This window comes from Calidris pugnax, unplaced genomic scaffold, assembly GCF_001431845.1.
Source record: "Calidris pugnax isolate Ruff unplaced genomic scaffold, ASM143184v1 scaffold188, whole genome shotgun sequence".
In the NCBI taxonomy this organism is placed as follows: domain Eukaryota; kingdom Metazoa; phylum Chordata; class Aves; order Charadriiformes; family Scolopacidae; genus Calidris; species Calidris pugnax.
The window spans coordinates 7,077,308-7,089,451 of record NW_015091257.1 but is presented as its reverse complement, the minus strand read 5'-3'; the positions used below and the strand labels follow the sequence as shown (position 1 = coordinate 7,089,451).

General features: G+C 37.3%; 2 protein-coding genes across 5 annotated transcripts in view; one reads left to right on the top strand and one right to left on the bottom strand.

Annotated features, from left to right (window-relative positions):
• Positions 1-12,144, top strand: part of NLGN4X (neuroligin 4, X-linked) — a 203,645-nt gene that overhangs the window by 166,739 nt on the left and 24,762 nt on the right. The gene's annotated exons all lie outside the window — the stretch shown is intronic.
• Positions 6,473-8,809, bottom strand: LOC106898796. 2 transcript variants are annotated; one of them, XR_001413977.1, is made up of 4 exons: positions 8,093-8,809; positions 7,130-7,258; positions 6,852-7,079; positions 6,473-6,818 (listed from the first exon to the last, which is right to left on the bottom strand). XR_001413977.1 is itself a non-coding variant. In XM_014960243.1 (3 exons), exons 1-3 carry the CDS (start codon positions 8,767-8,769, stop codon positions 6,905-6,907), a joined length of 981 nt encoding a protein of 326 aa, XP_014815729.1. In that variant the 5' UTR covers positions 8,770-8,809; the 3' UTR covers positions 6,473-6,904. The 2 variants fall into 2 exon arrangements, 1 of the variants encoding a protein (XP_014815729.1); XM_014960243.1 differs by having other exon boundaries at positions 6,473-7,079.

The window sequence follows — 12,144 nt, the reverse complement described above, 5'->3', positions numbered from 1 at the left end:
GTTTGCCATTTGAAATCACGTAGCCTTTTATAATAAAGTAATGACATCAAGCTACCTACTAGGAACATCTATTTTATTAGATGCTACATTGTCTTCCTTGCATTGTCCTACTTATTGCATTTAAAAGTGCTCACCGCTGCAAATAGTCCATTCAAACTAAAAAAAAAAAAAAAAATTTCCTTTTAATTTTCTTTTTTTTAAGGTGTGTTTTCTGTCATATATTAGTTGCTAAATGTGCGTTACTCTGCTTTCTGATGTTTTGCTGCATTCATTTTTCCAACTCTGTATGCTGTCTTATGCTAAAAATGAGACATCCAAGAAAAATGTGAACAGCAGCACAAAAATTTATCTTCCTTTGAGGGATGTGCATTGCAGCTTGGGTACAAGACCATAACTGAACTTTGTTTTCCTGTTGGTGGTGCGGCCACTCTTGTATCAGATCAGCTCACTTCAAGTCACAATATGTGCCAGCTACCTGCATGTCACCGAGACATTTTTGAGATTTTTTTCATCACTGAAGATTTTTCCCAGATCATCTGTTCTGTGTGTCCCAAGGAGGATGAATGGTGTTGATCTGTAAGTGCCTAGGACAATGTTAGGGGTGTTACAGACACAGCTGCAAGAGGCCATAATTAATCCCAAACTGGAGTGACCCTTACCACTTTTTTTTTATTCTGCATGACTCTTTACCCACCATAAAGCCAATGCAAAGAATGCGCATTATCCTACTTGCATTTTTTTGCCATTTAGCAAATCCTTACACTCGGCTCATCTCCCTGCAAGAAGCTCTATGAGCTGGATGTTATCTGTAGGGTATCTGCTGATCAGCATGCATCTGCCTTGACTGCACTGAATTCAGAGAATCAAAGATGCTCTGCTATGCTTATTAGATAACAGTATTATTTTAATTAATTAGTTAGTTAGTTAGTTTACACAAACATACGATTCCAGTGTCTTTCCATTGGATGTAGTGGGCATGTATCTAATTGATGTTTCAGATTAAACAAGTTGAGTAAAAAAGCAGGGGCAATAATGCACTCAGTTTGACTTCCATTATCTAATATGTACAAAATGCTAATTCTATGCAAAACCTCATTTTCTAGTAATTTCATCTACTCAAGAAAAAGAGATTACTTTTGGTACTTGCTAGTACATAAGACAGTAAAGAGCAATATTTTACTGGAGAAGAGGTACCTATGGCATAAGAAAATAAAACTGGAAGAGATACGTCAGCGCTCATGACTGCTTTCTAAACTGCCAGCAAGGTTCACTGGAGAGCTATTTGTGGTGACTTTTAATTTGGTTGAATACTAAACCAGATATTTGGCTTAAGAGGGCACTTGCCTTTTTGCAGAGGTAATAGTACCATTATACTAACAGCCTATTGACCAGTAGAGAAATTTATGTTTCAGTGAGCTTCTTTGCAGTTCAATGGAAACTTATGAGTTTACAGTACAATTTACAAAACGTGTTGGGTAACTTTGTTTTAAACACTAAACAAACAAAAAAAACCAAATTAGGTTCTTAACACTGTGAGCTCTTATTTCTCATTTTTATAGCGACTTGTAATCACTGAGGGTTTGACACCAAAATATTAATGTAATAATGTTGTCTGCTTGGTCACTTGGTGTTTTTCCTAGCAAGAAAAGGTTACACCTTATCTCCTGTAGTTCTTTTATTAAAAAGATTTAAATCTTTTGACACTGGTAACTAAAGATAAAAATCACTTCGCTGTTTTTACAGGTGGTTGCCATTTAGGTTAACTTTCCTTGCATTTATAGGCGTAAAACTACTGTCTTTAAAATATGTAACTTTTTTTCTGCATCCTATTAGCTTTTCTTTATTATGAATGACCCGCTAAAAACTTTTCATCATAATATTGATCATTTAGTTGAAAAAATCAAAAGTATATTAATTTAGTCTTAGTTTCATGTAGGTTTCATCTATATTATATAACAATGATAAAAAATATTTCCAACTTTCATAGACCTGTAACACAACTCTTCTTGATGAAATAGGCACTTCTAAAATGTGACCAGATGCTGTAGAATTGGAGATCTGTGCCACAGCTGTGAAATAATGTACTGGGTCTAGCTGGGATGTAGTTAAATTTCTTCAGAGCAGCCCATATAGTGCTATGTTTTAGTTTTATGGCTGAAACACAGTGGCTCTCCTCAATCTCTGGAATCCATCCCCCCTGCCCAGTGGGCGACTCTAAGTGTTAAGTGTTGATACCCCACAGGACCCACATCCAGGAATATGCCAGAACACCAATAACCTCTAGCTTCCTCCTCAATCAGCAAGATGTGAACTCCTCCTCCTATTCCAAAAATATTCAGTTGCACTTTCCCCTGGCTTGTGTGAAAACTGTTCGTGTATTCAGGCAAGCTCGGGTCCGGATCACAGGGTGATATGTGTTTTAGCGTATCTCTGATTATTTCTATCATTTGACTGCACCTCCTTTTTAAGGAGAGGTCAGGCTTGTCATCTGGGTCACCCCTGATGTCCCCATCCCAAGTATCAGGATCGGCACATAACTAAATTCCTGACTTGGGTGGGAGAGGGTTTGGGGCATTTGACAACAAAAGACCTAATTTTTTCCTGTAACTTCCATCTTTCAAAAAACAATTGTCCTTCATGAGCCCTTAAGGTCTTTCATTCTTCCTCAGAAGCAGTTTTGGTAGCCTCAACTTCAGTTTGCCATTCACAGAGCTTTTACTACAACCAGTCAGTGCACCTGCCTCCAAGTTAGCTACACCCATTTTCTTAACAGCCTCAGATTTCTGTGTCTTCTCCCGTGCATGGGTTAAACATACTCCAAAAACAGTACAGAGGATACCTTTACTTTTTCTGTCTTTTTTCTTTTGTTCCTCCTTACACTGCTCTACCCATTCCACCACTTTCTCCTTACTTTTCCACAACTCTTAGCCTTCTCCCTAACTGCAGGAGAGGGTTTACAGCCATGTTTCTGCAATAGCTCTTCCATTATATAGCCTGTGGGAACTGGCGAGTGATGTCCTTTTCTCCAGTTTTTTTTGTCCTCTTTCTTTCACCTATTACACTGTCTTTATTTCAGCCCACAACTTTTCTAGTGTTTGTTTTTGCATTTTCTCCTCGTGTATTTCTAGCGGGGGAGGGATGGCACGAGCAGCTTTGTGGTTGCTTGGCTGCTGGCCAGAGCAAACACACCGCAGAAAAGTAGTGGCTCATTCAGTTTTTTTTCTGTACTCAATGTACTCATAGTATATTTCTCTTAAATGCCTTTGGATTTGACCATCTAGTTCTATGATTAGAGAATATTTTCAAAGCATAAGCTGATTGAGCACACCAGGTATTTTTCAGTTTCTTCTCCAACACCCAGAACTTTTTATATACTTTTTTTTTTTTTTTTTCTTTTCCTGGCAATGACATTCTTAGAGTAATTGCTTGATTTTAGCTTGTTTTGGTTTGGTTTTAATCAGGTTGTTTATAGTGCATTCAACAACAATCTTTTTATTTGATCTGCTGTTTTATTGACTATATTTTGTGTAATGATAGGTTTAACTCATGAATATTTGGATGTATAGTAAGAAACCAATAGATCAATGAATGAGTTCTGCAATGTTTGTGCTGTCATCTTTATTTACTATTTTTTAAAAAATCTACCTTTATAATGATTGGCAAAATCTTCTTCAGTGACACTTCATATAGAGTTCTGTGCTACTCATCATGAATAGTGACAATAAAAATTAATGTTGAGAATGTCTTCAATCTCTAATGCTTTAGATAACATTCATTGGCCTAACCTCATTGCATAATAGTTTCAAAGCATTTTAATGAACAAGGTAAATTTAAATGCATTGAAGGTGTCAAGTAAAAATTTAAATTGAATTAACTAAAGCTATTCCATTGTTGAAATATCATAAAGGTTTAACTGAAGGAAACTTGTTGACTTCCCTGGTGCTACAATAAATTTATGCTCTCTAAGAAGCTTTTAACTGCTCAGAAATGTGTATAAAAATAGGTTTAAAATCTTGTTACAATGCATCCTATTGTCTTTTCTTTTACTTTTCCCCCTAAATGTTCTTATAATCGTATGTTATCCAGGACATTTTCAAAAGGCTTTTATGCATATAAGACTAGATAATCTCCTGAATTGTAAAGAACACACTTTAGATTTCCATACTGAAGTAATATGGAAACAAATAATAATATTCTTACTTCACCCTCTCTCTGACTTATTCTTTTGTACTCATGTGGTAATGAGGTGTTCTTTACATACAAGAAGATTTAGGTTCTGTCTTTACAACAGAAGTAGTTGGGAAGAATCCATCTAGATAGAATCATAGGAAACTGTTTTCTTGTTTAAGCTTGAGTTAGAAAATTGGATTAAAGACATCATTATCATTTATATTTTAATATAAACTATTAACTTATAGGAAAACTGTAAGCTGAGTTGTTTTCACTACATATTTATCTTCACTTATCATATCTTGAGATAAAATTTAACTATACTACTACTTAAGTTGCCAAGTATTAAGAAATTTACTTTGACAGTAGCACCTGCAAATTTCAAATTATTTTGCAGCTGAATGAAAAGTGTTGATGTTTTGTTTTCAGGATGAAGAAGTATCCGTGTAACATTATCTCTGCACAGACCCATACGTGGCCACTCCACAGTCCTCCCATTTGTCTTAGTCACTGTATAACTGTCTCAGACTCTGCACAGAGTGACTCTGTGCAGTGATGATGTCTATTCAGTTTTGCATTGGCCATTCATGCTGTGGGAAAAAATTAGCAATGTTTTTCTTCCTGCTAAATGCATGTGAAGGACACCGTCACTCCATCTTTCATCCCACTGTCTTTGCAATAAAGTTTAAACAGTACTGTTAAACTGTTTAGTCACACATAGAGTCAAACCAAAAAGGACTATACAGATATTTTGATTCCAACCAAAATATCATCTAGCCAAACATCCTGTCTCCAGACGCTGTTGGTGCTCTTTGGCTATGGTTAGGGAAAGGTAAGCGTAGAACAAACTTACGTGTTAATTCCCTCTAATACTCCTCTGTCCTCAAACTATTTATATCTCAGGTACTTCCTGAACCAGCTGTGGTCTCTATGTACTCTGTTATCCCCAATGGATTTCACTTCACATTTGAACACTTTAACATTTGAGTTCAGCAAGTACACTTTTACAGTGGTAAATGTGATGTGTACAGACAAAAGCTATTAGAAAATATAAAGACTCTGCTTTATGCTTGCCATTTGCTCTTTGCTTTAAAAAGGTCCTACTTTGGCATTTCAAAAATGGAAACAAAAAAGACATGATTACACTTTGAAGCATAGTGTCTTGTATCTTATTTATATTGCTTATGTCATATTTCTGATCAGATGCTGTACAAATCAATCTTATTTGTGAGAATTTTGCCCGACAAATTGCAGCAGAATATACAGGTCTGGGCAGCAGTCATGAAGAAGCATAAAGACAAAAGCAATGTGATGCAAGACAAAATAGCAGAGGTTTAAAAAACAAGAGACAAATAGATCAAAATGCACTAGCTTGTGGATTTTGTACTGATTTCCTGGTGATTAATTTCTTTTTGTGGTATCTTGGCTGTTCAATGTGTCTTATTAAGTTTGGCATTAGTTTTTATGTAAGGTCTGTGTCTCAGAAGCTAGACATTTTTTTTTTTAAGAAAACCCACAAAGGGCAGAAGAAGAAGCAAAAGTACTTCATTTGCAGTGAAGAGTATACCTCATTACAAGATGCACTTTTAAAACTGGTTGCAGTAGCTACTAAAATATATGAGGTTTATTCTTTCATTATTGGTATCTTTCCCTCTTAAATGAGAAAATAAAAGTAAAATTTGACTGGTCAACTTTCTGAATTCTGTTTTACTTAAATCTTAAGTCAGGGCAATTTACCAATACCAAACTGTGTTTGTAAATTTTTATAATATTTTGAACCAGTAAAAAAACACCTGCTTTCATACACCAAATCCACCTTGTCTATTTCCACTGGGAGATTTTATCCTATCTATGGTAGTATAAATTTAGAAACAAAAGGCAAATAAACTGTCCTAAGAGGGACTAAAGTAGTGCAAAATATTTTTCCCTGAGAAAAGGAAATATTTATTTGTTTGTTTGTTGCTATTGAAAAATGTTACTGAAGTACCCCATCTAAAAAACAAAACAAAACAAAACAGAACAAAACAAAACAAGGAAATCTTTTACATTTGTAATTTTTCCACCTTGCCATTAAATTTCTAGTAACTTGTAATCTATTACAACCTGGCATGGACTACAGAGAATGAAGTTTGTACAGGTGTGACTATGCATACCAAATGAAAAATTTTGAGATTAGAATTAAATGAGCATAGAGTAGCTCATATTTAAATTGAGAAAGTAAAATGCATGAAGTTTTACTTGAGTTTAAATTGAGAAATGAATTGATGCCGTGAAAGACGAAATCAGGACTCAATAGCCGGGATGACTATTAAGCAGGTATTCTTTATTGCAGCGCTGGACGCACAGGGGATCGCTCCTCCAAATGTGCGTGCCAGACAGAGTTGGTTTGACAACATATATGCATACATACATACATATTCATGTAAGGTGTTTTAACATATTCATTAGTTTCCAGTAATTCATTACCATACGCTATCTCTTTCTTGGAATTCTCCATTTGTCAGAGATAAGATAACATTGTGCTGGCCTCACGACTGTTGTTGCCTACATGCCAGCCTTCCTGTCTTGTTACTTATCGTAGCTCTGCAGGGGTTGTAGGCCCCTCTTTGTGGTCAGTCATTTGCTAAGTCATACTTAGATAAGCAAACCTTCAAGCCATTCCTGGCCTTAGATAAGCAAACCTTCAAGCCATTCCTGGCCTTATTCTTTAATTCAATCCCCCCTTTTCTTTAAGCTATTGCAAATTCTTTTGCATAATTTTGTTTACAGCCCATAATACATGTACTTGTTGAGCAACAGTCCGTACTTTCCACCATAACCAAATGTTGAGAAGTGTTAGCAGTAGGACTACAAAAATCAACACTAGTACAGGATGCAATAAGAAGTTGAAAAACTGAGCAGCAGTTGGAGATTTTAGTGAGGTATTTAAAAAATGTCCCACTAATGGTGTTCACCAGTTTTCTCGATGGCTGTGATGATTTTCTTTATTTCCAGAGTATTGTGCTGGACTTGCCATAATGTTCGTTTCGAAACTTCCTTCACCTTCTTTAGCAACATTTTAATGTCTGGGTGGGAAAGCATTTTCTTAAGGACATTAATGTCCATTCCAATCTGTAGTTTAGGTACATCATTGTATAGCATGAAATTGTCAGAGATCAACTGAGAAGTGGTTATAGGAACAGAATAATTAAAATCACAACCTTGTATCTTGGTAAAATTACAAACACAAAAGTTAGTTCCATTTGTTTCTTCTTCACAAGTATCAATGCTAACATTAACACAACTAGTTCTTATACAGACGCATCCTTTCCCTACATAATACACCTGTGATTGAGCATGTTCTGAGGGAAGCATCTCGAATGTGCACATATTGTCTTCTGTGTCTAAGCACAAATCTTCATTTTCAATGACTGCATTCTCACAAATATATCCTAGTTGTTCCTTTTGCATGCAAGCTTCAGTACTAATGGTCTGCCATTTCCTTATATCATTTTTATATCTTGCCCAAACATTATGGTTTATTGGTCTGACTACTACATCTTGATGGATTGCCCCTAGTGCTAAAATAGGGAAAATGTCCCACACTTTTGCTTTTTGAATTGTCAGCACATAGGCTTCAATTTGTTCTTTTGTGTCATCATAAGTGAAATTAACTAATTGCCACCAAGCCTGATGTTTTAATTCGAATGGGGTGGTAGTATCGTTCTTAGCGATAATTTCTCTAATTTCCTGTGGTAGGTTTCCTGACATCCCTTCTCTGATTATATCAGAAACCACAGATTGTATCCAAAGTTGTGTTTGTATACACTGAATGGCAATAGAGACATTTCCTTGTAGTCCTTGTACAAAAGTTGCTACCGCTTGGAAATCCTCAGTAGTATGGTTAGATAATAGGGAAATGAAATCAACAGTCAATTGTTGAGCTCCAGCCAGAGTGATTAAAGATGATCTTAATGGTACCTCTAGTCTTCCTAAATCAGAGGTGACTGTGCTCAGTTTATTAATTATTACTTCCTGATCAATCGAGTTTAAAACTCCGAGTCCAGATCCAAACCATCCTGTTAAATCTCTCTGTTTCCTTGAGTGGTGAGCTCTGGAATGTAACCATGCCTTCCACCCTTTAAGACTTTGTGAAACAAAAGGTAAGCATTCTGATTTTATCTGAGATATATCAGCTTGTACCTTTACCCGTACCTTCTTTAAAGAATATGTGGGGTCCAGAAATAATTTTTGCTCATTGGATTGTCTCACTACATAAGGGCCTGCGAACGAAAGGTTATGGTATTTCACAGCACAGTTAGCTGGTTCAAACAGAGGGATGGTGGTTGGACTTGGAGTAATTATATTTCTCCGAGGCACATGGAGCGCAAAGGGGAATAAGAATGTTGCTGAACGGCTTTCTAGACTAAATAATGCACCTATCTTATAAACTGCTTCTCCTTTATTTACTATAGTAAAGCTACATTGAGGTTGCTGACATGTAGCCTTCCGAGTACCTGTTGGTACTTCCCATATGATAAATTTCCCCTTTTCAGTGCTATTGTATTTTATATTTATAGTGATGTTTTCAGCCTTTTCAGATGCGTTACAAGTAACCATACTCCTAAAGGTAAATGGTTGAGTGAAAGTTTTTATCTCCTTTTTGCATGCTATATTTTCCCCATGTATTACATATTTCTTATATATTATTGGTGCATTATAATTGAGAATAGTATTTGAACGTTTCACTTTTGGAAAGGGGATAAGTTGGGGAGAGAGAGTAATCGATTTAATCGTTTGGGCTTTATCCATACCATGTGTGGTGGTTATATCCTTTGGGACTAAAATCAAGGCTACTTGTCGGTATGATCTTATCATTTTCCTTGCATCATGTATAACTCCTATGCACCTAATCATTGAACTAACTTTAGGTTGAACCTCTACTTGACAGTATTCTTGGTGAAGTGTACATACTGCCGAGAATATACATTGTTGTGGCTCTTCTAAATTGTATACATAAATGCCAACCATCATTACAGTGGTTAAATACACTTGTGCCATATCAAATTTACATGCTATATCAACCAAGCTGTTCTCTCTTATTTCAAAAGACGGTATTTGTCGTGAATTTCCCCAATCTCTTCTAATCTGACCATCAATCTTTAAAACTGTGTATACCTTAGTCTTCTTATATGTGATATTCAGACCTGCATTGCCCAAATATCCATTCCTGGTCCAATCTTCAGGGTCAGGGACATCATCTAGATCTTGATGGGTGGTGCAGTTCTCTGTCCATCCAGCTGTGATGTAGAAGATCATAATAATGATTTCCGGAATCGCAGTTTTGCTGATCCAGTACATTCGGAGGTCCATCTCTGCTCAAGTCGGGATCTTCCTTAAGACTCGAAGCCGTCTTTTGTAATCTTAGTTTTAAGGGTCCTAAAGGTTTCAGAAGTCCATTGCTTGTCTGGAGCTTTTTTCTTTTCATGCGAGAATAGTGAATCCAGGACAGCTGTTCTTTCACTTTGATTGCAGTGAAGGTGGTCAGTAGCACTTGGAATGGTCCGTTCCACTTCCCTTCCAGTGGATTACCTGAGAAATTCTTGATATAAACCCAACTTCCAGGACTAAAGGGATGGATAGGATGATCCAATCCCTTAACTCTGTTTCCTAGGACAGTCTTATTGATTTTCTCTAATTGTTTTCCCAAAGAAATAACATAATTTTGTAAATAGGAATTACCCAACTGATTTAAATCTTCCCCTTTATATTTTGTCTGGTATGGTCTCCCATATAATATTTCAAAAGGGCTTAGGTTCTCTTTAGCTCTTGGCTTTACTCGTAGTCTAAGCAGAGCTATGGGTAATGCTTGATACCAATACAAATCTGCTTCTTGACATATTTTGGCTATCTGCTGTTTTATCATGTGATTCATTTTTTCTACTTGCCCACTGGCCTGCGGCCTATATGGGATGTGTAACTGCCAATCAATTCCCAATAGTTTGCCAACTTGTTGCACTATTTGTGCACAGAAGTGAGTACCTCCATCTGATAAGATGACTATAGGTACTCTAAATCGAGGTATTATCTCGTTCAATAACACTTTAGTCACTTCTCTTGCCTGGTTTGTTCTACAGGGAAAAGCCTCTGGCCATCCAGAAAAGGTGTCTGTAAGCACCAATAAGTACTTATACCCCCCTTTTCTTGGGAGTTCGGAAAAATCAATTTGCCAATGGTCTCCTGGTACGTTTCCTTTTAAGGAAAAATTAAGGCTAGAATTTGTTCTTTCTGTATTCTTTCTGCTGCCTGTTTAGCCTCATAATCAGCCAATCTGTTACCTCTTTCTTGGTCAGTGTTACCCCTCAGATGTCCTCGACAATGCATGATGGCGACGCTAGCTGGTAACCGTACTGCCTCCAGTAGACGAAGTATTTCTTCTGCATGTTTGATTTGTTTTCCTTGCGCAGTTAGCGATCCTCGTTCCTTCCAGACTGCTCCATGGGCATGAACAACCCCAAAAGCATATTTAGAGTCTGTCCATATATTTATCCTTTTCCCTTTTGCCAATTCCAAAGCTCTAGTCAAAGCAATAATCTCAGCCTTTTGAGCTGACGTCCCAGTAGGCAGTGGTTGGGATTCAATTACCTTATTTGTTGTGGTCACCGCATATCCAGCTTTACGGATACCTTGTCGGACAAAGCTACTTCCATCCGTAAACCAGGAATCCTGTGCGTCCTCCAGGGGTTCTTCTTTCAGGTCTGGTCTGCTGGAGTACACAGTCTCTATTGTTTCCAAACAGTCATGCGTCAGTGGTTCAGTTGTTGCTCCACTAAGGAAAGAGGCTGGGTTCACAACGTTAGTCACTTCAATTTTAATGTCATCCGATTCAACAAGGATGGCCTGGTATTTCAAAAACCTGGATGGGGAAAGCCAGTGATTCCCTTTTTGTTCTAATACAGCGGATACCGTATGTGAAACCAACACTGTCATCTTCTGGCCCAAAGTAAATTTCCGGGCTTCCTCAATATTTAGTATTACGGCCGCTACCGCTCGTAAACATCCTGGCCATCCTTTACTTACTTCATCTAATTGTTTGGAGAAGTAAGCTACGGCTCTTTTGTATGGTCCCAGCCGCTGAGCTAAAACTCCTAGAGCTATTCCTTGTTTCTCGTGAGAAAAGAGCCAGAAAGGTTTGGTTACATCAGGCAAGCCCAAGGCTGGGGCTCTCATGAGTTCCTTTTTAAGTATTTCAAATGCGTTCTGAGCTTCTTTGGACCATATCAATCCAGTGGGATTATTTTTCAAGAGTTCATATAAAGGTTTCACTATTATTCCATAGTTATAAATCCATAATTGACACCAACCTGTCATTCCCAAGAAGGTTCTGAGTTCTTTTACCGTCTGAGGAAGTGGGGTTTTACAGATGGCTTCCTTTCGTCCAGTTCCCAACTCCCGTTGTCCTCCAGATAATTCATATCCCAGGTAGGTCACTTGCTGTTGTATCATTTGAATTTTCTGTTGAGAGACTCGATATCCATTTAGTCCAAGAAAGTTTAACAAGCTCGCAGTCCATTGGATACACTCAGGTTTTGTTTCAGTTGCTATTAATAGGTCATCCATGTATTGTAAAAGGGTTCCGTTTTTGGAATGAGGCTTCCATGCCTCAAGCTCACGTGCTAATTGATTTTTGAAAATTGTTGGACTGTTTTTGAAACCTTGGGGTAACACTGTCCAAGTAAGCTGGGTTTTCCTACCAGTGGTAGGGCTTTCCCATTCAAAAGCAAACAACTTTTGACTTTCTTTAGCCAAAGGCAGACAAAAGAATGCATCTTTTAGGTCTAGTACTGTAATCCGATCTGTTTTCCTAATTTAAATCTAAGGGGTTCCAAAAAGAACGCCTTTCTCTGCTGGCCAGTGGCTCCTATCACATTTACAAAATCCTTGCTTACAGGCATTAATTCTTGATTTAAAACAGAGAAAGAGGCACCTGTATCT

Bases quoted from the DNA above. Each gene is read 5' to 3' on its own strand.
- LOC106898796 (XM_014960243.1), bottom strand. From the start codon at position 8,769: ATGGTTACTTGTAACGCATCTGAAAAGGCTGAAAACATCACTATAAAT. The intron at 7,259-8,092 runs TCAACAATTGAC...CATTAATGTCCT, and splicing joins TTAATCACTCTGGCTGGAGC to TAAGAAAATGCTTTCCCACC. The intron at 7,080-7,129 runs AACTGGTGAACA...CTCACTAAAATC, and splicing joins ATCATCACAGCCATCGAGAA to TCCAACTGCTGCTCAGTTTT.